Consider the following 27,925-nt stretch of genomic DNA (forward strand, 5'->3'; position numbering starts at 1 on the left):
CTGGTTGCTGGTAGTGATTTATTTGGTGCTGTGGAAGGGTGCCATGCCTGTGCTCGGGTGCTGAATCCCCCAGGCCTGCATGTGTGCAGTGAGGGGAGTCTGGATCACTGATCCCAGGATGGGGAAATGGGGTGCTGGATGGGATGGTGAGGCTCTGGGGGTCAGGTGGTCAGTGCAGGCAGGAATCAGCCCAGCCCTGGGGCAATGCCCCCAGCCACAGCAGAACCACTGGGCTCTCCTCCCTGCCAGCCATCATCATCCTCCAGCTCCTCGGCCCCCAGCCCAGCCTCTGCTCCGAGCAGGGCGATGTAGTGGGAGCTGCAGTAGACAGGTGCCTTGTTGGGGCTGGAGTAGACCTGCTCGGGCCGCAGTGAGGCAAAAGGGTTGCTGGCGTAGCCCACAATGTGTGTCTCGAGCTCCACGAGGATCTGCAGGGAGGCCTTCAGCTCCTGCTCACTGCCAGAAGAGAGGAGAGGCACCATCACTGGGTGTCTGTGCCGGCTCACCGGGGCGGCGGGGCCGTGCTCACCTGTACACGGTGAAGAGCACGGGCAGGCCATAGTCCCGCAGCAGCAGCAGGGTGGGCAGCCAGCCCGCGAGCAGGTCTGGGCAGGCATGGAAACCTGTGGGGACACAGACGTGAAGGTTCCACCTCTTTCCCTTCCCACCCTGGCCCCGGGAAAAGCCAGCTCCAACCGCACCCACTCTGTGCTGGACATCCCAGAGTATGTGGTAAGTTTGGCAGCCCTCAGCAAGGTGGGGTCTGGCTCCCCCCCAGCATGTGGGGCACCCCAAACTCTGGGTCCTGGGCTGAGCCACAGCACCGAGACCTGAGGGGAAGGATCTGTTTCACCTGCAGGTGGGTGACACAGGCAGGACAGAGTGCCTGGTGGGGAGACGAGGCAGGCATGTCCCAGGGGGCCCCCCCAGCTGCCCGCTGTGCCTTGGTGCAAAGCCCTGGGCACGTCCCAAGCCGCCTGCAGGCTCAGCCCCAGGTGCTGCCATGGTGCTCAGGGCAGTCCCTGAGGAGTGCATTGCATGTGCCCTGTAGGGATGTCCCCATCCCGGCAGTGGGGTGTGAGGGTCTAACCCCTCCATGGTGCAGGCACTTACCTGGGTGAAAGCCCACCACCAGGTCAGGACGGGCAGCCAGCTTGGTCTCCACGTGGCTTTCCCAGAAGTCGTGGTAGAGCCCTTTGTAGCTGCTGAGATAGACCCTCCCTCGGGGTGCCAACGTGGTCAGGGGTGGCCTCATGATGGGTCCGTCCACCACGTCCACCCCCACCATCACCATCTCCACGCCCTGGTGCCCCGGGAACATCCGTGTGAGCTCGTCGTAGTCTGTCAGCCGCGTGTTGAGGGTCTCCACGTGGGAAGCCCCCACCACGTGCACGGTGAGGGGCCTGGTGAGAGGGTCGATGCCGAAGAGCCGCAGTCCCAGGCCGATGGTGAGCGGCCGCGAGTGGAAGTCGGTGACCAGCCGCCGGATGGATTCCCGCAGCTCTGCGTCCTCCGGCCGGGGCTTCCCGGCGTTGGCCCAGAGCAGGGTCATGTACCGGCCTGCCACGATGGCACCCAGCTTCTCCTCCAGCTGCTCCTGCATGGAGAACCAGTCCTCCCAGCCCTTCACGTCCCGGGCAGGTTTTGTCCAGGTCTCCGTGGGAAATGGGATGTCTCCTGGGGAGGCAGGAGGAGGTTGGAGGGTGCAGTGGTGGTGTCACAGCCCAGGCTGCTTGTCCCACCTGTGCTGTGGGAGTGGGGCTGGAGAAGGGACACTACATCCCACCACAGGACCTGAGCAGCCTGGGACGGGGGTCAGGCAGGCCTGGGGGGACACATGCCCCACCTGTGAAGACGAGCCACTCCACCAGCCGATCCAGAGCCACCAGCTTCAGCTTCTTGCAGAACTTCTTGTGCAGCGGCCAGTTGGCACGCTGGCATGCCACACCGCAGTAGTACACATTTTGGCACCTGGGCAGACGGGCAGCATGCCCAGCCATGGAGGGGGGGCACAAACCAGCCCAACGAGCCTGGCTCCCTGCCACCCCCTCTCAGGGCTGTGTTACTGTTTTGGAGGCTGGAGCTGGGCACTGGGGTCAGACAACCCTCACTTCACCCCAGCCACCAGGCTGGAAAGGAGGGATGGATCCATCCCTGTGCCATCAGACCATCTCCCCACCATACCTCTTGCAACGCCGGAGGCTTTTGGGGTCCGGCAGGGCATCGGGGAGCTTCTTGCACTCGACACAAAATTTGAAGGTGTCCTCCATCTTCTGGAACATGTCAAAATACGTCCGGATGCCAAAATCGCTGCCTCTCTTCCTGCCGTCCATGGCAGACCTGCAGACATCAAAGGGTGAGCAGAATACAGCCCACTGCCACAACGGTGGGGCTGATGTCCTGCCTCTGAGGCTGCCAAGATTTTTAGCTGCAGCCAGGAGCATCCTGGCTTGGGTGGGGATGGGGAGCCAGGCACTCTGGAGGGGTCCACCCAGGAGCCCATGCGCTCCCTATGGGCTGAGCCGGGAGGGTGAGAGGAGCCATGGGAGCTGCTCCAGCTGCTGGGAGACACACGGGATGCACTGCCCGGGGGAGGGGGTGGGGAACTGGCACCCATGGGTGCTCACTCACTTGTAGTCCTCGTAGCTCTTCATGTTGAGCTTCTGCAGGATGACGTGGGACAGCCCCGGCACGTTGCGGTCCATGGCCTGGAAGCCCAGCGAGTCCACGTCGGGAGCCCTCGCCGCTGGCTCCTCCGGGGCCTTCTTGGAGCGACCTGTTTTGGGGGCAGCGCCTGTGGCTGGCTGGGCCGTGGCGGCTGCAGGAGACACGGGTGCGGGCGAGGAGGCCGGCCCGGGGGTCTCTGGGTGCTGCCGGGGTCCCCCGCGCCGCCCGCCACCCCCGCGGCGCCTCCCGCCCGCCATCCCGCTCCTATCCCGGTAATGCCGGGAGATCCCGAGCAGTCCCGGAGCCCGGCCCGTCCCGGCCCGCGGCTGGGCTCAAATGTCAGCCCCCAGGAGCCGGCGGTGCAGACGGCCGTGGCCCCTCGGAATCGGATAGCGGAGCTATTCTGGGCATCCCCTCCCCGGGAACGGGCCAACCCGCTCCGGGGGTCCGGCTCCCGCCCCAAAAGCCGCGCTGGTGGCAGTGGGGTGCTCCAAAGCGCTGTAGCGTCCCACACTGCAAAATCTGGGGGACCTTGGGGGGCTGCCGAAGACCGTGCGACCCCTCTGTCACCACAGGGACATAAAGTCACTGCCTCAGCCCCCCGCCATAGGGCCCGCACCCCAGCCCGGCCTGCGGGGACCCCCTCCCACCCCCTCAGAGCCCCCAGTGGGGTGTGAGGGAGTGCCTGGGTGGGCACCGCGGCTTCTACCAGCCGGGGCGGAGGCCAGCAGTGGGCTGTGGCAGCAGGCGGGCGCACCAGGCTGCAAAGGGGGACATGGTGGCCCTACAGCACCGCCAGCTCATTCGGGACGGCCCGGGGGGACCGCCGCCCCACCGGGGGTTGGTGAGGGCTGCCCACACCCATCATGGCGGCGGCCGCGGCCTCACGGGCACGCCCCCAAACACGCGGGGAAGGGCCGGGGTCCCGCGAGGTTTCGGGGTCCGGCGGGAGCAGCCGCGTCGCTGTGGTTACGGGACGCGAGCCCTCCACCGAGTCTTGGAGGCCGCAGGTTCGAGCCCCGGCGCCGCACGCTGCCCCGGCGGGCTCCCGGTGAGGGACTGCAGGATCCCCCCGGGGCGGGAGAGCCTCCAGAACTGTCGGTGAGGGGCTGCAGGAGCATTCTGGGGCAGGAGAGCCTCCAGGCCCGTGGGTGAGGGGCTGCAGGAGCCCCCGGGCCAGCAGAGCCCCTAGGCCCGTGGGTCAGGGGCTGTAGGTGCACCCCAGGTCGGCGAGATCCCCGGGACAATCGGTGAAGGGCTACAGGACCATTCTGGGGCAGGAGAACCTCCGGGTCCGTGGGTGAGGGGCTGCTGGATACCCTCGGGACCGTCGGTGAGGGTCTGCAGGAGCACAGCAGGGTGAGAGCACCCCCGGGCTCAGCAGTGCTGCCCTGAGGGGGCTGCCAGGCCTTGGGGATGTGAGGCGAGGGGGCCGTGGAGTCCCTGGGGCGCCCTGAGGGAATCCGGAGGGATTCACAAACCTGAGGAACAGATGGAGCCAGGTCCCCACGGCATGTGGGAGCCATGAGGGGACGGGCTGGCAGCTGCCAGCCTTGGGCCCACGGGGTCACCATTTACTTAAGCAGGGAGTAAAAGAGAGCCAGAGAGGTACCCGGTGCTGGGAGCTGAGAGCAGCCTGGCATAACAAACCTTTCCTGGGAGCTGCAGCTGAGTGAAGCTTACAGAGATGGATTATTTTCACATTACATTTTTCCCAGTCCTCCCCCTGCACCTCGTGAGAGATTCGTCACTGCCAAAGCCCTGTGCTTTCAATGGTGTTTTGACAGCCAAGCCCTGAATAGCGCTCACAACCAGCACTGCTGCGTCCTGCAGAGGTATCTGGGAGAGGAACGGAGCAGTTTCATGTTTCTTTCCTCATTCTTTCTCCTGCAGAGCCATGGAGGTCCCTGTGGAGCTGGCTGGTGGGAAGGACGCTGCTGCATCTCTTCCCAGTATGTCACAGCCAATACCAGTAGAGATCACAGTCGTGAAGGCTCAGGACCTGGTAAAGTTCTGAAAATATCTGTACTAATTTAATAAACAAGGCCAGAGCAATTCTCTATGCACAGGGATCCCCTGTGAGAGCAGCTGGGGGGTGATAAGGCTAAAGGAAGGAGTGGTGGGGGTATCAGAGGTTCAGCAATGCCACGCTGTGGCTTCCTCCTCCCTGCTGAGGAGTTGACACAGAGGAAAAAGCTTGTGAGGCACATAAATTGGGGAACGCACCTCCCTAGCAGCAGGCCAGAGATACTGGGGTGAAGTGTACCTCCCTGCCTCCTCTAACTGTATGTAAATGGCAGGTTTTTTAAGCAGAACACAGGGAGAATGTGATCAGTGAGATAAATACCTGTGAAAGGACCTCACCTTGGGAGTAAAGCCAGATTTTCATCCCAGCTCCAGCTGTTTAAATCATATTGAAAGCAATAGGGTGGCTCTGGTTTTAGAAAGGCAGTGGATCCAGTGCAAGGCTATGAGCTGGTGCCAATGAAGCCACCACTGGTGTGATTTCCATGTGATGCACTCAGCTGTCCTTAAAGTATTCCAGAGGCACTGGCATTTGGGAGGGAATGTGGAGGAGAAGCTCAGCTCCTGCTGCAAGCAGAAAAAATGCAAATCCCTGCTTCTGCTCCAGCAGCAGACAGAAAAAGCAATCCAAAAGCACCTGCTTGAGGCTTTTACATTGTAGTATTGAAGTACCTCTTACACTGATAGATTCAGCAAACAGCAGCTTAGGTGAGGTATGAGGTGAGAGGAGGATAAACAATGCTGGGAAGAAAAGACTCATGGATTGATTGCATCTGGAATGTTGCTTTGTGGTTCTGATTGCTCCACCGTGAGAAAGGGCTGTACAGAAGGGAGGGGGGGTTACAAAAGGGCAATAATCACAGCAACTATATGAAAAAAAATCCGGCTGTAAGAATGTGGAATCCACTTCTGGCTATAAGTGTGGAATCTGCTTAATTAGAGGCAATGTAGAGAAGGATGAGAGAGGAGCCTTGGATAATTAATGGTACAGGGAAAGGTTAATTGGATTCTTCTGTTTAGCCATTCATAGGATGTATGCTCAAGGAGACAGTGAGAAGGGCCGAAAATTAAAACCAAGTGAAAGAGATCTCTTTTTGTGTAAGAACCAGCAGGCAACTAATTACCCCAGTGACAGGGAGAGAGGGAGCTGAGGGCGGGTTAGGCATCCCTGTGGCTCAGCACTAAGGAAAAGCTGGGTTTGGGTACAATGGTCCTTGTGTTCAGCCACTTCTCTGTGCATTGAGAACTAAACCGTGTTTCTGCTGCAGGGAGCCCTTTGTACCTGCTGCCCAGCACTTCCTTTGCTGTGCAGGTGCCAGATGCTGCCCATGTGGGACCCCAGTGCCACATGCTGTACCCTCACTGTCCCTCTCCAGCCCTGTTTAAGCCCCTCTGTTTAGACATTTGAAATTCAAAGTAAAATCTGAATCTCCTCATCTCTGATTAAAGCAAAGTGGTATGAAGGTGGTGTAACAACAAATTGCAGAGCTCCCAAAGAGCTTGCTGGAGCCCTTCCTTTGATTTCATAGAATCATGGAATTGTTTAGGTTGGAAAAGGCTTCTAAGAGCATCAAATCCAACCTTTAACCCAGCACTGCCAAGACCACCACTAAACCATATTCCCAAGTGCCACATGCACATGTCTTTTGAACACTTGCAGGGATGGGGACTCCCCCGCTTCCCTGGGGAGCTTGTTCCAGTGCTTGACCACCCTTATAGTGAAAAAAATTTTCCCTAATATCCAGCCTAAACCTCCCCTGGCACAACTCAAGGCTGTTTTCTCTTGTCCATTTCAGGACATTCTGCACTATGTGACATGCACAGGTGTCCTGTGAGCTCATCCCTCTAGCTCAGGAGCTGCTTTCTTAGGAGACAGCAAAGGTCTCAAGCTTCCTGGAAGTACAGAAATATCAGTGGAGTATTTTGGGATTTGTTTTAGATATGTCTTTCCTGAGGTGAAGCCTGGACCTCTCTATCTCCCCCTGCCACAGCTCCTGATAATCCTTGGGGCATCATGGAGCAGGAAATTTCCCTCCTAAAGATGGGAGGGTGAGGTCCAAGCTCTGCTTCTCTTCCCCATTCCTGTGGTAGAACAGACCCCCACAAGCGAGCCCTATCCTGGTCACTGACCTGAGCTGCTGCCAGAGGAACTCTGATCCTGGGATGCTGCTGCAGACCCAGCTGCTCACTGAGCTCTTTTTTTGACAGAAAACTCTCAAAAGCAACGTGCTGGTTACATTGGTACGTGTGGAGTACAATGGAGAAGTCCTGGGAGACTCCCCCAAGACTGATGTCCTGCCAAGTGGGACAGCAGAATACAACTTCAGCACCAGCTTTGAGTGCAGCCCCGATGGGCCCAACTCCTTGGATGTCATTGTGCAGAAACCACTGCTCTGTAAGTACCTGGTGCCAGATCTCCCACCCTGGAGCCGGGTGCTGTCGCTGCAGGAGTCACTGCTTCAGGAATAGCACTAAAGCAGCAGCAGTGGGGGGCTCTCAGCACTTCTTGCCCATCTCTGCCAGCTGGAAGAATCCCCTTTCATGTTGGCCGGTGCTCCTTTGGCTTTGCTGTGCTTGTCAGCCTTGGGAGGTGAAGAGGAGCATGTGCCCGAGCTGACACAGACCCTCCCCACTGCCTGACCTGCTGGTCCAAGGAACTCTGCCAGCTCCTCTCTTTTTATCTCCCTAGTGACCATGCTAGAAGTGGGGCCAAGGGAGAAGAAAAAACCGGAGAAAATCACTCCTCTTGGCCAAGCTGTGGTGGACCTTCTACCTCTGCTGCAAGGTACAGCATCGAATTCCACAGCCTACATGACCACTCCTTGCTCCCTGGCACTTTTTGATCTCTGCTTATGGACCCCTGACTACAACTTACTTCCTTTTGACAAAGTGACCGTCAGAGCTCTACAAAATCTGACTCGGGGGGGAGAGAGGGTAGCTCAGCATTCAGAGTTAGACCATGATTTTGCCTCATGTAAGGTGTCCCTGCCCATGGTAGGGGGCTGGAACGAGATGATCTTTAAGGTCTCTGCCAGCCCAAATCATTCCATGACTATGATTCTTTGCAGAGGGTCTCACTTTAGGCTGCTCTCATTCCTGTTTCTTCCCAGGAGTGCGCTCACTGAAGGTCTTTGCTCCTTTGTATGCAGTGCCTGCCTCCTCATCAGAGAAGCTTCACCCCAAGGCCACGGTATGTGGAATTTGGAACTGTTCCTTTCCTCATTCAGCTCTCTGCTGCTTTTTAATGGGAGGGAGAACATGACTCAGCTGCCTGGCTCATCACGGATGTGGTACAGCCCTATATGTTACAGGCTTGGAGGCCTTTCCCGCTCCCTCTGACGTCTGTCCCTACTTCTCTCTGATAGGTGAAGTCGTGCTGGGAAATGTTAATGTGTGCAGCTACCCAATTGCTCTGCAAAAAATAATAAAGATGGAAAGCACAGTGCTGAAAACCCCCAAAAAGGCAACGGCAGGGTCATCTGCCCAGCTTTATTAGCCTTCCTTTCTGCAGATAAAATGTCTGAGTCCATTATTGTACAAACTGACTGCCTTTCCTGCGAGGCCCTTATTCATTCAGCAGGTTGCAAAGTACCCAGTGACTAAAACAGGGAATGAAGTATGAGGCTGGGAAAATGTGTCCAATTTTGCTCCTGAGCCTGCCTGCAGTGAGCACCGGGAGCGAAGTGGAAGGGTGGGTATCCCATTACCAGCTCTGTGTTTAAGAGGAGTTCACAGTGAGCAAGGTGGGGGGGCACTCATTAGGGAGGACAGGTAATAAATGCTGACCAGCTGGTTTTCCCTCACACACCATCCATCTGGGGCTGGGACAGGTAATTAAAGGCTCTCCACACAGAGCATGGAGATAGGGCAGAGGCAAAGCTGTGGCTCTCTGAATCACCAGGGGAAAAGCATCATTTTCCACCCTTGATGTTCTTTCTCTGTGATTCCTTTCATGAGACCCTGCCTCTTTCTCCACAGCTCATTTTAAGAGACCCCTGGGGCATGTGCCATACCTCAGCTAGGCTGTGCTTTAAACAAACAAATACCACAATTGAGCCAAATTGGTCCTGAAATTCCTTTCCTGTGCTGGGCTGTTTTCTTTTACATCGGAGATGAGGCACAAGATAACATCATACATTCTGGCCTTGGGTTTCTGCTTGTTTCTCCCTAAGTGCAGGCAAGTTATAATTGTCTATTTACTGGCTCTGCTTTATCCTTGTCTCGCAGGGTGGCCTTGAAGTGACAGTGAGCACCAAAGAGCTCCTGCTCTCTGCCACCCAGTTCTCAAGTGGGAACCTCCTGAGCATCACAATGGAGGCAGCTTATTCTGTCCCTGGAGTCTTTACCGTCGAAGGCCAGCAAAACTACATGGCTTGCTTGCAAATACCAGCAGCTGGTGAGGTGAGAATGGTCCAGGCACAGTGACAGGGGGTTTGGCTGGGTTTGGGTTGTTCTCCCACCCCACAGAACAAGTGTCCAGGCACGTGGGGTGCACAGCTCCCGTGCCTGTGCACCAGCAGCCTTTGTTGGCAGGGCTCAGAGTCTCTGTGGCGTGACGTGTTTCTTTAACACAAACAAAGGTCTGTTTGGAAAGATTTGGATTCAAACTGGCAGGGTTTTTTCCACGTGGCTCTTTATTTTTATTCCATTCTTTGCATGCGTGTGGTGGAGTGCATTTTCCAAGCCAGGCACCCTGTACTGTTGCTTTGCTTTGTTATCCCAGCTTGGAGCAGCTGGCTCTTGCTCCTGCTCCTGTTAGAAAGGCAAATCTTTTGTTTCTTGTGTCTCTCTAGAAGGAATTGCTATTGCTCTTCCAGAACGGCATCCTGAAGGCTGATGGTGAAAAAGAACCATTGCCCCGGCCCAAAAACTGGCCCCTTGGTACCATCCTGGCCCCTGGTGCTCTTGCCATACCCAACTCCTTCATTGTTGGTGGGCCCTATGAGGATGAGGATGGAGACCTCACCAGAAGCAAGGTGAGAAAGGACTGGCAGGTTTGGAAGAGAACCAGAAGGGACTGAGAGACTTGATATGAAAGGGAGATGGGTGGTCACTGTGCAGTGTCCATCACAGAGACGGTTCCCCTGGGACAGCAGGCATGCTGACTCACTGCAGGAGGTATCCCAAGGGAGAATATGGCAGGTCTGGTCCCAGAAAACACCCACACTGGGCTGCTGGGCTGGGAGTTGTGTTATCTCCTGTGAGCCAGGCACTTAACGCTGATGATGTCTGCAGGAAAGGCTGTCAGCCTCTCAGCAGGGCTGGCCTGGCTATGGGCACTTGGACACCTCTGTCTGACTCACATTCCTTCCTGGGGACATTTTTGAGGATGATGCAGGCTGTGGAGTTTGCTGTCCTGGCTTTGACTGCACACTGTTTCTCACAGGACAGGGAATTCAGGAGGCAGGCAGAGAGCACAAAGAGAATCGTGTGGGACATGGAAAGGCGCTGTTACCTGGACGCTGCTGCAGTGGCTGTGTAAGGGACCTGAGGGACCCACCCCAGAACATGCTCAGATGAATGACCTGAGGCAGGGAGCAGCAACGTGCAGGTGCTCTTGGACCTCTTTGGGGTCAAACTGTGGCTCTGCCTCACCTCTCATGGCTGCTGGGGCTGTCTCATGGCCACAAGTGTTCACCTGAGCAAGGGAACAGCTCTTGAACTGCCTTGAACTGCTGGCAGCAGCTTTGTTCTGCTGTGCTGAGAGAATATGAATTGGCTGGAGCTGCTGTCTCCAGGCCACAAATGCTCACTCCTGCTGCCAGCAGCTGGGGCTGGGGGCTGGTCCGTCCATGGTTTGAAGGAAGGGGCAGCAGTTATGGTGAGCAGACATGGAGTAGAGTGGTCTCCACAGCTCTCCTCTGAGCTGCTAATTAAGTTTTTACTGAATCCCAAACACATACAAACCTTTCACTCCATGTAGGCACTCTTCATTTGCTTTTTTATTGGGTAAGTGTTGCCTGTAGCAGCTCCCGATCCACTCAAGATCAGGATGAGTGTTCCATTTATCTTTGAATCCTGCTATTTTCTGGCCTCAGCTGAATCATGCCTGTGCATTTCACAGCCAAATTACTCCTTGTGGGGAAATACTCCCTTCAATCTTGTTTGATTTTTAAAATTCTTTTCCCTACGCATCCATCCACCTGCCTGCTGGTGTCAGAGTCACCAGCCACATTGAATGCAAGCTCAGGATCCACTTGCTCCGTACAATTCAGGATTTATACCAAAGTTAATCACATTCCTTCTTACTCATTTCTGAAGTAACTGAGGGAGAGAAAAAACCTGGTGTGTTGCTCCCACAGTTGTTTTAAAGCTGGCTGTGCCATAAATGCACACAGCAGTGGATAGAGGAGGAAATGTACCCATCCTGCCCCAAATCAGTGCACCCATGGCCAGAGGGTGTTTGCTGAGGGAATAGGGCGAAGCAAACCCAAGAGGGGCTGCTGGAGCACAAAGGAGGGTGGTGGGGGTCTCCAGCTGGGTTTCTGCATCTCCTCAGTGCATCCTGCATCTGCTTTGTGCCCAGCCTGCAGAAGCGCATTGCCGAGTGCTGCTACTGGCCCGTGGAGCTCTGCAAGATGTCCATGGCCTCAGGTGGCAAAGGGAAAACCAGCAAAGCTGACAAGGTAAAAACCAGCAAAGCTGTCAAGGTAAAAGTGGGGTCTGGCCCGTGGAGTAGCATTGCATTATCAGGCATTTTCCTTTTGAGGCCTTTGTGATACCAAAATCATCCCTGAAGCAGCCAAAGTGAGTCAGAGAGCAGGAGGCTTTGTGAAAAATCAGCTTTATAGGGCTGTTAAATGGATACAGCGTCATATTGTCATATTTTTTCCTTATAGCTCTCACTGATGGACTGTGGTAGCTCAGTGGAAAGGGGACAGGGAGAGAATACCTTTTAAAATCACAGAATAGTTTGGGTTGGAAGGGACCCCAGACTCCATCTCCTTCCGACTCCATCTCCTTCCAACTCCCTGTGTCGGGCAGGGACAGTTTCCACTAGACCTGTCCAGCCTGGCTTTGAAGAGAATTAGAAGTAATTCACTGAGCTGATCTTTAGCCAATGGGGTTTTGGAAAACCTTGAAGAAGTTCATGCATTCTTTCTCGGGCTGTAGGTAAGTTATGCTTTTGCATCTAAACCAGGGGGGTTGAGCAGAGAAACAGCCCCTTAGAGAATGGTTCTGCTCCTGGCAGCTGGTTGTGTGAGAGCTCCTAATCTATTCCAGGGCAAAGTCATATAAGTTGGTGTAAATCCCTCTCAGCACTCACCAGTGCCAGGATTTTGTAGCTCTGATGATGATTCTTCTCACCAGGCCTCCCACACCTCCTAAGCCATTTGGTTTCTGTCCAACCTGAGATGCACAACTCTGGGAGGATCACCTGGATTTCTAACCACACAGCTGATAATCTTCCAGCTGTATCTCAACAAGACCATCCTGAGGAATAGCAGAGTGCAGGAATTAGAGAGAAAAGCTGCCCCATGGGGATTGGGATAAAATTAATATTCTACATATGGAATGACTCCAGTGTGTTCATCCAGGTTGTCTCGGCTGCATGCCAGTGACAGAACCACTGGCTCATCAGGTGCATCAGTTTGCTGTGTGGCCTCCTCTTAATGAGATTGGTGACCTTGTTCCCTTAAGGAGAATAACAGTCTGTTCAGGATCTCAGTCCCTTGCTCTGTGTTTCCAGGGAGATGAGGACAAGCAGATTGCCTTCCATGGCGTGGCATATGTCAACATGATGCATTTGCTGTGCCCTGGGGTGAAGCAGATCCGAGGGGCCTTCCGTGTCTTTAGCTACCAGGACAGCGAGGTGTTTGAGAAGGTGAGAGCAGCAGGCTCTGCTCCAGCTCTGCAGCTGGCTTTGCACTGAGGGGTTGGGAGCAGGCAGTGTGGGCAGGGGGGTGTTTGGGAGCAGGCAGCAGGGACAGAGGGTGTTTGGGAGCGGGCAGTGTGGTAATTGGAGCTGGATCTGAACCGTCAGTGCCCTTCTGTTGATGGAGAAAAATAATGATACAAGCTTTTAGGTGCAGATTTCTCCAAGGCAGGGGATTTCTGGGGGGCTGTGAGCAGGTTTGGGGGCTGAGAGAGGCTTTGAATCTCACTTCACTCCCTCCTATGCCAGCATGCTCCACTTTCCCCAGTCTGGAAGATAGGCAAGGGAGCTGTGTTGCTGGGAAGAGCAAACAGTGGCTTTAAAAGGATCGCGTTACCCCCGGCAACCACCAAAAAAGCTGTCACTGGAGCTCTTTCAGCTCTAGCTCACCGAGGTTTATTTGTCTTCTCATTTTTCCCTCTCTGTTACTAAGAGTGACACTTACATCTCCATTTTCCCCCAGTCTATCCCTCCTGGAACAGACCTGAGCTTGTTTCAGGAGGGCAGATGCACAGCCTGGTTTTACCACCCACGTTCCCTGTGGGGCTGCGGTCCAGGTGCCGGAGCCGGGTGAATTCCAGCCCTTCTCCTGATCCCTGCTCCCACTGGCTGCTGCAGAGCTGGGGTGGACACAAGTGTGTCTGCTGGGTTCTGCTTCCCTGCCATGAATAATGACCCTTTGGCTGCACGGTGCTGCTTGTCCTGTGCCACTTACCTGTCACGAGATACTTTGGGTTGCTTCTTGCTCTAAGGAGTTTCCCTACAGCCACTCCATCCTCTCCCCAGGATCCCCATAACTCTTGCTAGCCCAATTCCTGTAACCAGGATGTGTGGGAGGGAACAGCCTGTCTAGGTGGTCAAACACGGTGTAAACACACAGTCTGACAAACCCTTTCCTTGCATTCCTTGGTGTGTGTCAGGGAGGCTGCTCCACACCAGAGAAGGCGCTGGAAGCCAAGAGATGCTATCAGGCAGGTGGGGACCCCAAAAATGTGTAGAGCAGGCATGGTGAGAGTAGCCAGATTCATCCAGCAGTCCCCATCACCAGGCAAGTCCATAGCTCTGGGGCAGGTCTAGGATCCCACCAGGAACTCAGGATCTCGGATCTGGATTCCAGCATGTTCACCACATATCTCAGGCAAGGGTCAAGGGCCAGTCCTCAGTGATAACACAGCTCTTTGAGGGAAGATGGAGAGACCTCACTGAGTCTCAAAGCCTAACCTGAGGCTTCAGGGCTACACAGGATCAGAGCTGGCCTGGAGCACCTGCAGCTGAACTTTAGGAGGAGAGAATGAGGTTACAAAACTTCTTAATGCATTTAAGACCCTGACAGTGTGCTCTGTGATGTGAGAGGTTAAGGCAAAGGAGTGAGGAAGCCTGCTTTGTCCCTTGATTCTCTCTGTTCCCTCTATTTTTCAGACCAGAATTCAGCACAGTATTTTCCGGGATCTCAGGTCACAGCTCAGTCTGGCCAAGGAAGGGTTGGGGACCTCTCCTGTTTCCAGAGCTGCTCCCACTAAGGCTCAGAAGGAAGACAAAGATTCCAGTGGAACGGTGAGGTCTAGGGAGGCACATGGCACCATGGTTGCTCTGTTTCCACGTCACAGGCAGCTGGGACATGCAGGGACCAGGGATGGATGCTGTGTTGCCTCAGCCAGCTGAGAGATACTCATTATTCTAGAATCATAGAATCTCCTCAACATGAAGGGATCCACAAGGATCATGAGTCCAACTCCTGGCTATGCACAGACACCCCAGCAATCCCACCCTGTGCCTGTCAGTGTTGTCCAAACACTCCTGGAGCTCTGATAGCCTTGGGGTCATGACAGTGCCCAACGACCCTCTGGGGGAAGAATCTTTCCCTGATATCCAGCCTAATCCACCCTTGGCACAGCTCCAGCCATTCCCTCAGGTCCTGTCACTGGTCACAGAGAGCAGAGATTGGAGCTGCTCTTTGTGAGGAAGCTGCAGCTTTCCCTTTCCCTGAAATCGTAGGACATGCTGCCTGAACAAATGCACCATCTCACACCCTGAACTTGCAAAGATACGAGATTTATTGAGTCGGAAACAAGAGACATCTTTTCTTTTTCCTAATAGTTACTCAACCCATCCAAAATCCAGTTGTCAGATGGCACTGGAGGATCTGAAAATGTCACAAATCTCCTTGAAGGACAGGTAATTATGTCTCTCCAAAGAGAAGGAAAGACTGTAGAGCATCACTATGCTGGTGTCTCACACCTTTCACACAAATTCCTCAAGAGTGAGTTGGACAAGGGATGTTTTATGTAGATGCTGTCCCAGAGTTCTTCCAGTGACGTCCACCCGGAGAGCAGACTGGCATTGGGCTAGAAGGTCTCTGTAAATTGTCAGGCATTTATTTAAAATATCCCTTCATATTTTGGCTTCTTCCTCTGGAATGCACATTCTTTCTGCAGGCAGATTGATTATCTGGGCTCTCTCCTTTTCCCTAGCCTGGTTTCTTGAGCTGGATTTTGCTGCTGTAACTCATGCCGAGGGCGGGTTATAAAACAAGCTGGATCTCTGCAGTTTGGAGCTCTGTGGCTGTGTGCTCAGTATTTCATTGTGCCAGCACTGGCTGCAGACAGCACGACCCAGAGAGCAATGTTTATCTCCACAGTACAGCGAGGCAGGAACGTTCCTGGTGATGGAGATAAAGCTGGATAGGCCCTTGGTCCCAAAGCGGCTGTGGGAGGAGCTCGTCAGACGGTGCGTGAGGATGGGCTGTGGGGCTGACAGCTCCTCTCTGCAGGGTGGAGAGAGGCTTGTACAGCAAACCCCCCTTGGAACACTCCATAAAGAGGGCCTGAGACAAAGCCCACAGGAATCAGGGGGAGGATTTGGCCAGACTGCTTTAGACGTGGCATCTGGTGTGTTGGGAAAACACTTGTTCATCCCAGCTGGCATCTCCCTGCCATCCCTCTCAAAACAAGAGACACCAGAGCAGCACAGCAGTGTCTGTGTTCCTGTCTGGGCTTTGTTTCCCACTAATCCCCATGTGCTTGCCTCTTGCATGTGATGTTCAGTGGCTTGGTCAGTCCTGGCCACCAGCATGGACTGTCCTGGGTAGTGCTGCTGTTGCTTCACCAGAGCATTCTCTCATTTTTAGCTTTCCAGAAGTTTTCTCACAATATTTTACCCATTCCTCAGCTTTTGTGTTAGTTTTCATGTTGTTCTGCTGCAGAGCTGCTCTTTCATCTCTGCTGCTTTTCTGGACTTCCAGTTCCTGTCCAGTGGCAGCCCTGCTGTGTTATGGGTTAGAAAGGCATAACACATCTAATTTATGGAATAAAAAAATAGAAAATGCAGCAGATTAATAAAGTATAAGAGGTGCAGGTTTGTGTCTCTCAAACAGAAATATCATCCATTCGTTGGAGGTATGTGTGTTGTCCTCACGGCTGCCTGCTGTCTTCCAGGAGGATCAGGCTGAGCTCCTTTTAGAAGAGACCTTTTCCTGGCCTATTTTATACATTTCTACTCTTCTGCAGTGTGTGTGGATTCAGCATAACTCCTCCTTGTTCACCTGCTTGTGTGCATCTTGGCTTGGTGGGCTGGATTGTGTTCTGAGGACTGAGGGTGTTCTGGTGTCCAGCAAGCAGGAAATGTTGAAAAAAATTTTAATGAATTAAGGTTGGTTTGGCACCAAGGATTTTAAGTCCAGAATCCCAGAATGATTCAGTTTGCAAGGGACCACTGAAGGTCATCTAGTCCAACGTTCATGTTCAAGCGGGGTTCCCCAGAGCACGTTACTCTGTGTCCAGATGGTTTTTGGATATATCCAGGGAAGGTGACTCCACAGAGAATCCTGCTGCAGTGCTCAGCCATCCTCACCTTAATAAAATCTTAGTTAAAGAGTGGCCTGGGCTGTTTAGTGACCAAATTCTACAGAGCTTTCCTCAAGCTGGTTCCTTCCTTACACCTGTTCTACAGAACCAGCAGCTCCAAGAGTCAGATCTGCCACTCCAGGAGAGCACTTTGGGTCAGCAGTAAATGTTAGCCCTGTCATGATGAGCCACAACCATCAGCTGTAGGGACCTGGTCACTCTTGGTCTGAGACTTCAGTTTTCCTCCCAGGTCCCTGTGAGGTGTCTCAGGGACACGATGGCAGGTTGGAGTCCTCCCACTCCACAAGCCAACATCCTGGGCAGTGGATCTGCTGATCTCTCCTCTGCTCTCATTGACAGGGTCAAGGAGATGATTCATCCCAAACCTGAGCTGCCCCCCTGGACAGGAGGAGCCAAGAAGGTACGTGTGAGAGCCTTGCCACCATTCTGCCACTCCATCCTGCCCTCATCCCTCTCACACAACAGAGACTTCATTCTCAGCCCACAGCAACAAGGAGATGAGGTTTGATGAGGACAAGGGTGCAGGGCCACAAAGGTGGTGAAGGGTCTAGAAGGGAGTAGGGCCATATGAGGAGTGGTGAGGTCACTTGGAATGTTCAGCCTGGAGAGCAGAGACTGAGGGCAGAGCTCATTGGGGTCTGCAGCTTCCTCACAAGGGACAGCTTCAATCTCTGCTCTCTGTGACCCGTGACAGGACCCGAGGGAACAGCTGGAGCTGTGCCAGGGGAGGTTTTAATGGATATTAGAAAAAGAGTGCCCAGGCACTGCCCAGGCTCCCCAGGGAATGGGCACAGCCCCAAGGCTGCCAGAGCTCCAGGAGCATTTGGACAATGCTCTCAGGCACAGGGTGGGATTGCTGGCGTGTCTGTGCAGGGCCAGGAGCTGGACTTGATCCTTGTGGATCCTTTCCAATTCAACATATTCTATGATCCTAGGAAATACACAGAAAAGGAAATGCCTGTATGTGTTATCTCCACAGCAGTGTGCCTTGGGAACCCATTCATCACTTGTGTTCACATCCCATTCAAAGGGAAGAGATGGAGAGATGGAGCAAAGGGAGGGAAGGCAGCCATGGGGAAGGAAGGAAATGGGATGCTGGGAAAAGAGGCTACCAGAACCTTACATTTATCCTGTAAACAGTCCCAACAATTTCTTGTCTCAGACCAGCCCCTGTGCTTCATCAGACTCAGACAAACCTGAACAGAATCAGCCCTGACCTTTCTTGGGTCACCAAGAATTTCTGAGGATCAAGATTACGGAGGTTACAGATTCTGCTGAAGAGGGCTGGCCATGGGTTTCAGGGCTCCCAGTAAATGAGATATATTTTACTCACAGCCAATTATATTGCTATAGGAGAGGTAGCAGTGACTGGAATACTGGGTTGTGATGGAAAATCCTAGCAGGAAGGATTTTGTGTTTACCTGTAGATATTTTCTCAGCCCTCAGGCGTGGACAGGAAAGGATGTGTGACAGACTAATTGAGTCAGGTGGAGTTAATGGGAGGCGTGGGCTGTGGCAAATCAAATACATATCAAGGTTGATTGCATAAGTGGCTTGTGAAATTTATTTATGTCTTTCCTAGGCAGTGGAAGCTTATGAAAAATGTGTCACCAGTGTTGCTGCTGCCATCCTGAGGGAATACCATGAGCTTTTTGGGAAGCAGCTGCCTGGCCAGGGAATGATAGACCATGGAACCCTGGAGGAACAGAGGCGTCAGCTCAACTATGAGCTCAATACCTCTGGGAAATATTTTGCTTTTAAGGAACAGCTAAAGGTGAAGACTCCTTTGTGCTTTTTGCTTCCTTGCTTGTTTTGCCCTGACAGTTTCTCAGGGAGGCACTGCTTTCCCATGGTGGTAACTCAGGATGATGTGGTGCTCCAGAATCCTTTCCTCCCACCTGGAGCTGCTGCAGTGGGCACTGAGGGGACAGGATTCCCCTCTAATGGAGCAGGCACCGAGCTGCTTTGGTCCCACACCACGAGAACACTTCCTTTCAATGGGAGCTAGTCACATCCATTTGCCCCATGCTCATAACCTGAGAAAGGCAAAGCTGGCTGCTCTCACATTCCCAGTCTGCCTTGGCAGGGAAAGGAGGTTCCACTCTCTCAGCTGCTCAGCCTCAGCCACGCTCTTCCTGGAGACCCCCTCTCTGTCTTGAGGAGATGAGCCATCCACATGCTGTCCCCTAAAGGGTGTGTCAGGGAGGTGGGAAAGGAAATCCCCCTTGCTTGCTTTTTTTACTTTTATCAGTGGTGGGCTGGATTTATTTCTCAAAACTAAGTTGGAGCTTCAGGCAAAATGAATATGTTCTGTCTCTGTCTGATTACAGAGCTGGTGGGGGGCACGGGGGAGAACCTGCCTTGTTCAATGTCCTTTGTCTCCACAGCATTCTGTGGTGAAGATTGTGAGGGAGAAATACCTGAAGACCGAGGCATTTGAGAACCAGGGGCAGCTCCAGGAATTCCTCAGTGAGCTCTACGTGTTCCTCGTGGGCCACATGCACATTGCCCTCAACAAGGTAGGGGCAAATCTGGGTGACTCGGACCATGGCTTCACTGTGGATCCAGGGCATGTGAAGGACTTTTGCCTTCAAGACAGAAGCAGGCTCATGCTTTCATCTGCTGGAGTTGTCACATGTGGACCATGAGCCACACTCGAGGCAAGGTCCAGTGCATTTGAATCCCACTGCTCAAAATCCTGATGCTGGGATATGTGTGAGATGCCCCTGGTAGAGCTGCTGTAGCTGGCACGTGGGGAGGGTGGCTGGCAGAGTGTGAGCTGGGGTCACCAGTGAGAAGTTTGTCATCACCTTGATCTAGGAAATGCTGTGAATAATCACAGAATCACAGACAGGTTTGGGTGGGAAGGGAGCTTAAAGGTCATCTCATTCTACCACCTGCCATGGGCAGGGACACTTTCCACTGTCCCAGGTTGCTCCAAGCCCCACCCAACCCGGCCTTGGACACTTCCAGGGATCCAGGGGCAGCCACAGCTGCTCTGGGCACCCTGTGCCAGGGCCTCCCCACCCTCGCAGGGAACAATTCCTTCCCAATATCCCATCTAACCCTGCCCTCTGGCAGTGGGAAGCCATTTCCCTTTGTCCTGTCCCTCCATGTCCTTGTAAAAATTGATATTGCCCTGTCCCTGTGTGGCAGAGGTACCTGGGAATGATGGGAATGTGTCCCACCACAGAGCAGCTTGCCTTTCCCAGTGCCCAGCCCCAGCCATACTGGTCTGTACTGTGTGTGGTGCTGATGTGGGACCTGCTGCCATACTGGGATCGCACGAACCACTCTTCCCTTCCCCAGGGCTAACTCTGTCTCCTTCCCTGCCAGCTCCTGTCTGGGGAAAATGTTTCTTCTACCCCTACACCCTGCACAACCGATAAGCAGCTCTGGCTCTTTGCTCGTGAAGCTGAAGCCAACAGGGACTTGAAACTGGCCTCTCTCTTCTACAGGCAGGTAAGGGAGCCCCAGTTCTCTCCTGCCCATCACCTGTGTGGGCTGGCACAGTGGGGCTGCTGCTCACAGCTCAGCCAGCCCTGGCTGTGGCAGAGGAAGGAAGGAGCTGAGCATCGCCAGGATACTCAGGCTGAATGGGAGGGATTTTCCAGGGAGATGCTGCTCTCTGCAGGATGTGAGACTGTCCCTGGACTCCAGCCTTGAGGCCAGGGGAAATGGGATGTACTGGGTCAGTTCTGGGGACACTGGGCCCTGGGAGACGTCAGCTGGAGCTGGAGGACACGTGTTAGGTGGAGGAGGCTTAGAGGAAGTGGGCTTCCAGCATGATCCCATTTAGGGGACACCCTTGCATGTGATAAACAAGGGCTTGATTCCTGCTAAACAGGACTGGGGTGGCCAGGGAAGCCATGGTCATTCCAGAACTGTCTCCCCAGTCCATGGCATGTGCTGAGCCTGACTCCAGTGATAATCTCTGTTGTCTAGAGAATAGCTCAGGACCAGTGCAGCATCCAGTCCTGGCTGGACTATGGAGCCTTCTGCCTGCTGCACGAGGATGCCACCAAAGCCCAGGAATGCTTCAAGAAGGCCCTTTGTCTGGACCCCCAGCACACCCAAAGGTGCTGAGTGCTCCTGGAGGGTGGGTGGGGAGGGTGGGGAGTGTATCCCCCCCACCACTGCTGGGGCTGCAGGGCTGACTGCTCTGCCCCTGCCCCAGCTTGCTGCTCTGTGGGATTGTGGCTGTCAAGCTGCAGCACTATGAAGAGGCAGAGATTTTCTTTGAGGATGCCTGCTGCTTGGAGCCATTCAGCATCATAGCCTGGACCCTCTCAGGTACAAAACCAAGCCAGTCTGGTGCTCAAGGTATTCCTGTAGAGCCATGCATTGTTCCTGCTCCCAATCCTCTTCTCCCTGCTCCGAGGTGAGGGCTACAGGAAGGATTTTGCTTCCTTTGGGTGTCTGCTGATGCTGCTCTATCTCTCCCACAGGTTTGTTTTATGAGCTGCAGAATAATTATATTCAGGCAGAAAGGAACTTCCGTGAGGCTAAGAAGCTCCTGCAAGCACAGCTTGAGGAGGAGAGGAGAATCCTTGAGGCTGCTGAGGCAGAAGGGAAAAAGCCCAGCACAGCCCCAGGTAACAGGCAAACCCAGGAGGTGTCCTGACATCAGGGGCTTGGAGCTGTGTGGGCAACGGTGGAAGGAGAGGAGAATTTTTAAGAGGAGAAGTACAAAGGGTAACGGTAGAAGATGTAGACTGTGAGCTAGAACAGAATTCCATGGAAGCTGTCACTGTGAGTTCCCAACACAGCTCACAAAGCTCTGCCTCACCACTCCGAAGGGCAAACCAGCAGCTTGGCAGTGACCCTGAGGCCAAGGCTTCCTTTGGAGCCTCTCTGAGTCCAGCCTGAGCTGAGACTGTCTGTCCTGAGTCCCAAATATTTGGCCAGGCTGCAGGAAATGCTGACTGACTTTATTTTTAATGTTATCACCACTCATGCAGTGCCTCAGGCATGTGGGTTTTTGTCCCTTCTGATAATGAGGAAAAGGATATTCATAGAATCGTGGCATGTCTAAGGTTGGAAAGGACCTCCAAGATCATCAAGTCCAACTGTTAACCCAGCACTGCTGTGTTCACCTCTAACCCATGTCCCCAGGTGTCACATCCACAGGGCTTTTGAACACTTCCAGGGATGGGGACTCCACCACTGCCCTGGCCAGCCTGTTCCAATGCCTGGCCACCCTTTCTGTGAATAATTTTTTTTCTATTATCCAACCTAGACCTCCCTGGTGCAACTTGAGGCCATTTCCTCTCATCCTGCCTCATCCTATATCTGTTTCTGGCTTCACATGGTAACCTTGTGCTCAAAACCCCAGCCCCAGGTATTGCCTCCTGCAAAGAAATTTCTTCCCAGCTTTTAAAACCTGATAGATCTTTTATATTTTCTCTCTTCTCTATTTTTTTGTTGTTGTTGTTGTTGAATCATGTTCTAAACTGGGCAGTTTATGGCTTTCCACCAAATGGTTGTTGGGGGTTTTATTCCAGAGGAGATTCCAGATGGCTCAGCTGACAAACTGCCAGAGGTGGTGGAGGGTGTGACATCCAAGGAAGAGGCTACAGCACTGCAGGAAGCCCCGGAAGGTTTGGGAATGGGGATGTGGAGAGCTGGGAGATGGTCCTGTGGGAATGGTGGGGAGTAATGTGGGAGCAGTGAGCCATGGCCCCCATGATGCCAAGGCCTGCAGGCAAAGCAGGTTCACCCTGCCTTTCAGAGCAGCACATCTCAGGATGGACAGCCCGCAGGTGAATGCAGCTCTCTCCCTCACGTCACTGCACCCTGCACCTTCCTTTTCTTCCTCCTGAGATGCCAGCTCTGAAAGTGTCCCTAGGGATCCCTTCAGGTTCTGTGGTGTGTGATCTGCCTCCTCCACAGCCCCAGTGGTGGTGGAGATGGCAGTGCTGGGTGCCTCAGGGCCCCCTGGTTGGTTTGGGGAGGCAGGAGCCTCACAGTAGTTGTCTCTGACAAGCATCATTCATGAATTCCCACCTTTTTTCCTCTGGGTTTGGACTGGAAAATTAGTGGGTGAAGAGCGTAATTTCTTTTCAGATCTTCTACAAAACTTAAGCCCTTCAGAAAGAAATGCTGAGTTAATCTCTGCTTCAGCCTCCCCTGCCACCTCCTGGGTTTTGCTCCATGTTGCAGGGATTTTTCTGTCCCCACTGGGATGTCAGGCCCTGCTTTGGCTCCAGAAATAAAAACCCCACTTTGGGACTGACAGAGACACATTTTCTTGCAGCACCATGTCCTGCTCCAGGACCTCAGCCACCTCCTTGCACCATCTTCATGAAGACAGTGGAATTCCTGATGAAAGTCAATGCTGTCCGGGTCAGTTTAACAGGGAGTGAAGGAGTGGGAAGGGAGGTTGGTTGATTCCCAAAGAGCTCCAGCCAGCCCCTTTCTTGGGCTCAGGGAATGAGCCATGGCCACTCCAGAGGCCGAGCACAAGAGGGAGCAAAGCCACCATTGCCCAGAGATATAAAAGTGTGGCCAGGCAGAGTACTGAGCCCACAATGCTGGCTGTGAACACACAGCCCAGCACTGCCTGCTGCACAGGGAACAGCCAGCTCAGGAACGGTGCAGGGTGCTCTTCTCTGTGCATTCAGAGATGGGATCCATTATTGTGATGCTTCCAAGATGCCTGAGCTCCCTTGATGTATGTTTGAGTGATTTTTGTATCAGCTGTGGAATGTTCCTGTCCCACCGAGTCATCTCTGGGATCTCTCTGGTTGCCACATTGTGCTGCCTGCCTAAATTTGACATGGCAGAAAGAGTTGCTTAAAGCAAAACACAACTAGATGGAATCATGGAATGGTTTGGGTTGGAAGGGAACTGGAAGTTCATCTAATTTCAACCCCCTGCTATGGGCAGGGACACCTTCCACTAGACCAACATTCAAAAGAGGGGAAAAAGAAATTTCCTTTGTGTTTTCTGTTCGTGGAAGTCAGATGGATGTCAGTCAGCCCTCCTGCCCCGTCCTGCTGGGGTGTCCATGGTGTCCCTGCTCCCCTAACCACCACCTGTGTCATTCCTCCCCAGTTTGTTCACAAGGCACTGGCCCACGAGCTGCTGAGCCTTCAAGGAGGCCCCACCTGTGCCTACTACCTGGCACTAGCCTGGACCTACTCGCTGCAGGAAGACCTCCCCAGATGTGAGGAATGTGTGTGCGAGGCCATTCGGATCGACCCCACGGTAATTCCCATGCAGCCCTAGTGTGTGTGAACTCAGAGCTCCTGCTTCATTTCCACTTTACCATTCCTAGTCCAGAGCATTTCAGCAGCCAGGGCTGTGGCTGCTGCACTGCTCTCTTTGTTATCCCATCCTCACAGCCTCCTGTCACTCCCTGCACAGGCAGACAGCATCTCAGAGCCTGTCTCTGCCTTTCCCTCTGCAGCATCTCCCTTTCTTTTCTCTTTGAATAGATACATCCTGATCCTCTCTCCCTGTGTGGGCGAGTCGGGTTCTGTTTCATGAGAAACAAGGTTGCTATTGAGCTCTCTGCAGGGAAGGTGGCTTTGGGGAGGCAGGTTGAAAGGAAGGCAGGGGGAAGGTGATACCTGGGAATGCTGTGTGTAGGCAGGGCACTGGGCAGGGAGCTGGAGGGGGATCCCGTTGCTGGTGTCCTGCAGGCAGCCCACTGACCTTGACTCTCTGCATAAACCCTGTGCCGATATCACAGAATCATGGAATTGTTTAGGTTGGAAAAGCCCTCTAAGATCATCAAGACCAACCATTCCCCAGCACCCAGTCCCCAAGTGCTGCATCTACACGGCTTTTAATTCCCCCCAGGGATGGTGACCCCAGCACTGCCCTGGGCAGCTGTGCCAGTGCCTGACCACCCTTCCCATGAAGGAATTTCCCCAATATCCAACCTAAACCTCCCCTGGCCCAGCCTGAGGCCGTTCCCTCTCCTCCTGTCCCTGTTCCCTGGCAGCAGAGCCCGACCCCCCCCCGGCTGCCCCCTCCTGTCAGGGACTTGTGCAGAGCCACAAGGTCCCCCCTGAGCCTCCTTTGCTCCAGGCTGAGCCCCTTTCCCAGCTCCCTCAGCCGCTCCTGGGGCTCCAGCCCCTTCCCCAGCTCCGTTCCCTTCCCTGCACCCGCTCCAGCCCCTCAATGTCCTTCTGCAACTGAGGCCCCACAACTGCACACAGCACTCGAGCTGTGGCCTCCCCAGTGCCCAGCACAGGGCCACGAGCACTGCCCTGCTCCTGCCAGCCACGCCACTGCTGACACAGGCCAGGGGCCATTGGCCTTCTTGCCCACCTGGGCACACCTGACTCTGCTTCAGCCACTGCCAACCAGCACCCCCAGGTCCTTCCTTTCCCACCAGGCAGCTTCCAGCCGCTCTATCCCCAGCCTGGAGCACTGCACAGGGAGTTGTGATAATACAATTGAACACTGCTCAGCTCCTCCTGTCTGCTACTTGCAGGTGTCCCAGCCCCCCTCCCAGGTGTTTCTCCCATCCATGTCTCACTCCTGGTTTTTGGTGCACAGAATCCAAATGTCTGGGCTCAGAAAGGGCACCTGTGCTACCTGAAGAAGGACTTTGACAAGGCAAAGAATTGCTATGAGCGAGTCATCAGCTTTGTGGAGGATGCTGTGGATATGCACATTGTCTACCTGCGCCTGGGCTCCATCTACCTGGAAGAAAAAGAGGTGAGGAGCCAGCGAGGCTGCGGAGGGGAAGTTACCACAAAACAAATCACTCCCCCAGCAGCAGTGGGGACAGTGGGTGTCTGAGTCCCATGGAAACAGGCTGTTTTGGCAAATCCCTGTGTGTGGAGTGATGTGATGATGCAGAGGGAACGTGTCTGTCTCTCTCCTGGCAGTACGGCCGGGCCAAGCAGATCTACCTGCTCGCCTGTGACAACTCTGCCTCCTGTCTCACCTGGCTGGGCGTGGGCATCGCTTGCTACAGGGTGAGTGCAGCTGCCTTCGTGTCCTCTGGGCTTCTGTTGGTGGCACGGAACACAGGGTTAATTTTTGAAGGATCCCCTGGTTTAAAGCAACTCTGGGCTGCCTGTGAGCCATCGTGTCCTGTGTGCTGTGACAGCCCCAGCGTGGCACCCAGACAGTGTCACCTTCAGCCCCTGCTCTGGGAACACCTGGATGATGTCACCTTCAGTCCCTGCTCTGGGAACACCTGGATGATGTCACCTTCAGCCCCTGCTCTGGGAGCAACCATCCTTCCCCCTCATCCCAGCTACTGCCAGCACCTCCTTCCCCAGGGTGTCATGGCAAACAATCGGGGCTCTGCTCCAAGTTCCTGCCTGCACATGACCTGCACGTCACCACCAAGGCACTGAGTGGGATGTCAGCAGGGAGGAATCTCGGTGCTTTCCCTGTCCAAGGGAATCCAGCGCCTCTGAAGGGCTGCCAAGGACACCTAGCCACCAGCAGTGCAGCATCTCCCCAAGGGACACCTTGCCAGGTTCCTTCAAGGGAGTTTGCCTGAGGAAGCAGTCAGGGAAGGAATTTGAACTTCTGTTTCCCCCTTGGCCAAATGTTTACCTCCTGGGAGGCTGTGGAATCAGGTCAGGGAGGTGAGTGGTGGCCTGGGCACCCCCTACCCCTGCCTGCCCAGAGCTGCTGCAGAGCGGGCATAGGGAGCAGGAATACAGCTGTGTTTCCTCATGGAGCTGGATCACTCAGTTCCTGGAGGAACAGGGGTTTGTGCTGCTTTCCTTACAGCTGGAGGCTAATTTAGAAATAGTGAGTGATCCCACAGGGATCAGCAGTGGGAAGCTCCTGCTCCAGACTGGGGATCCGGATGCTGGCACTGAGGGTAACTCCTTGTCTGTGCCCTAAATCCTTTCCCCTGCATTTCTATCAGGGAAGCCCTGCTAGGAGCTTCTGTTGCACTGATTTCTTCTGCTGTTAGAGCAATGCCTGTTCCATTGGGAAGCGCTTTCTGCCTGCTCTTTGTCCATGCCTCTCCTTCTCTCCCTCAAGATGAAAGAGATGGAGGAAGCAGAAGATGCTCTCTCTGAAGCCAATGCCCTAAATAACACCAACGCTGATGTGTGGGGATATCTCACCCTCATCTGCCTGCACGTGAGTGCCCAACCCCTGCCAGCCTGATGGAGGGGGGTTTATCGGGCTGGGGGGGGAAGAGGGGTTGGCATCTGCTCATGAACCTGAAGAGCTGGTGTAGAGCTCAGTGATAAAATGTTTGGGGGCTGTGCTTGGGAAATCGAGTTTGGATGGAAAGAGCACCACCCTGAGGCACTGACTGCCCTGGGGCACGTCCTCCCTGCTGAGCTTCTTACAAATATCATTTCACTGAGATCCCATGTCTTTCCTGAGGGGCTGGAGTGTGTCCAGGGAAGGGAAGGGAGCTGGGGAAGGGGCTGGAGCCCCAGGAGCGGCTGAGGGAGCTGGGAAAGGGGCTCAGCCTGGAGCAAAGGAGGCTCAGGGGGGACCTTGTGGCTCTGCACAAGTCCCTGACAGGAGGGGGCAGCCGGGGGGGGGGGGGGTCGGGCTCTGCTGCCAGGGAACAGGGACAGGAGGAGAGGGAACGGCCTCAGGCTGGGCCAGGGGAGGTTTAGGTTGGATATTGGGGAAATTCCTTCATGGGAAGGGTGGTCAGGCACTGGCACAGCTGCCCAGGGCAGTGCTGGGGTCACCATCCGTGGAGGGATTTAAAAGCCGTGTGGGTGTGGCACTTGGGGTCAGTGGTGGCCTTGGCAGTGCTGGGGAATGGTTGGATTTGATGGTCCCGAGGGTCTTTTCCTGCCTAACCCGCCCTGCGCTTTGCTCCCCGGTGCTGTGTGCCGGCTGCAGGGCAGGCGGCAGCTGGAGGCAGAGCAGTGCTACAAATACACCGTCAAGGTTTGTGTCCGTGCGCTGCGGAGTGGGCGGGGCTGGGGGCAGCACGAAGCGCTCACCCTGCTCCCTTAAGCGGGGCGTGCCACGGGATGATCCCCGTCCCGTCGGTGTCACAGCCGAGTCACCGAACGGCCCCTTTATCTGCGGGGCAGCCCGGCCCTGAGCGCGCTCCCCTTTCCCGCAGCTCGGCCTGCAGAACTCCGAGCTGCTGCAGGAGATCCACGCCACCCAGAGCCGCTTCGGCTTCGGCAACCCTTCGTTGTGAGCCCCCGGGCACATAAAGTCCCCTGGCCCCGAGCGCTCGTGCCCGGCTCTGTGGCGATCGCGTCGCGACCGCGGGGAGGGGCGGGGGGCGTGGCCAGAGCGCGGAGTGGGCGGGGTCGGGGCGGTACCGGATCACGTGACAGGCGGGAGCGCGCCGCTGATTGGCTGCGGCCGCGCGGGACAGTTGAGCCGGCGGCGCGCGCCATGGCGGCAGGTGGGGGGGGGCGAGGGGACGACAGCGGGGCTGGAGGGGGGACACGGGGTAATGGGGGTGTGAGCGGGGCTGGGGGACACGGGGGACACGGGGGCAGCACGGGGTAATGGGGGTGTGAGCGGGGCTGGGGGACACGGGGGACACGGGGGCAGCACGGGGTAATGGGGGTGT

At 54.8% G+C, this 27,925-nt stretch overlaps 2 protein-coding genes across 5 annotated transcripts; one reads left to right on the top strand and one right to left on the bottom strand.

The window, feature by feature from the left end:
* Position 1: 1 nt before the first annotated feature.
* On the bottom strand, positions 2-3,274 carry MSS51 (MSS51 mitochondrial translational activator). The gene is made up of 6 exons (XM_048320625.1): positions 2,632-3,274; positions 2,185-2,340; positions 1,847-1,971; positions 1,114-1,677; positions 530-623; positions 2-456 (listed from the first exon to the last, which is right to left on the bottom strand). The coding sequence occupies exons 1-6, from the start codon at positions 2,922-2,924 to the stop codon at positions 186-188; spliced, it is 1,503 nt and encodes a 500-aa protein (XP_048176582.1). The 5' UTR covers positions 2,925-3,274; the 3' UTR covers positions 2-185.
* On the top strand, positions 2,280-27,573 carry CFAP70 (cilia and flagella associated protein 70). 4 transcript variants are annotated; one of them, XM_048320599.1, is made up of 28 exons: positions 2,280-2,356; positions 4,561-4,672; positions 6,901-7,087; positions 7,382-7,477; positions 7,803-7,882; positions 8,920-9,093; positions 9,486-9,668; positions 10,079-10,170; positions 11,192-11,318; positions 12,383-12,517; positions 13,988-14,122; positions 14,666-14,743; positions 15,207-15,295; positions 16,771-16,831; positions 18,014-18,205; positions 18,819-18,950; positions 19,768-19,893; positions 20,377-20,510; positions 20,609-20,724; positions 20,880-21,026; positions 21,936-22,031; positions 22,688-22,776; positions 23,488-23,640; positions 24,943-25,104; positions 25,278-25,367; positions 26,401-26,502; positions 27,232-27,279; positions 27,461-27,573. In XM_048320599.1, exons 2-28 carry the CDS (start codon positions 4,565-4,567, stop codon positions 27,539-27,541), a joined length of 3,213 nt encoding a protein of 1,070 aa, XP_048176556.1. In that variant the 5' UTR covers positions 2,280-2,356; positions 4,561-4,564; the 3' UTR covers positions 27,542-27,573. The 4 variants fall into 4 exon arrangements, with proteins under 4 accessions (XP_048176556.1, XP_048176553.1, XP_048176554.1 ...); XM_048320596.1 differs by lacking the exon at positions 2,280-2,356 and adding an exon at positions 3,608-3,718; XM_048320597.1 differs by lacking the exon at positions 2,280-2,356 and adding an exon at positions 3,609-3,718 and having other exon boundaries at positions 11,219-11,318.
* Positions 27,574-27,925: the final 352 nt, after the last annotated feature.

The sequence above is a fragment of the Corvus hawaiiensis genome, chromosome 16, assembly GCF_020740725.1.
Source record: "Corvus hawaiiensis isolate bCorHaw1 chromosome 16, bCorHaw1.pri.cur, whole genome shotgun sequence".
Taxonomy (NCBI): domain Eukaryota; kingdom Metazoa; phylum Chordata; class Aves; order Passeriformes; family Corvidae; genus Corvus; species Corvus hawaiiensis.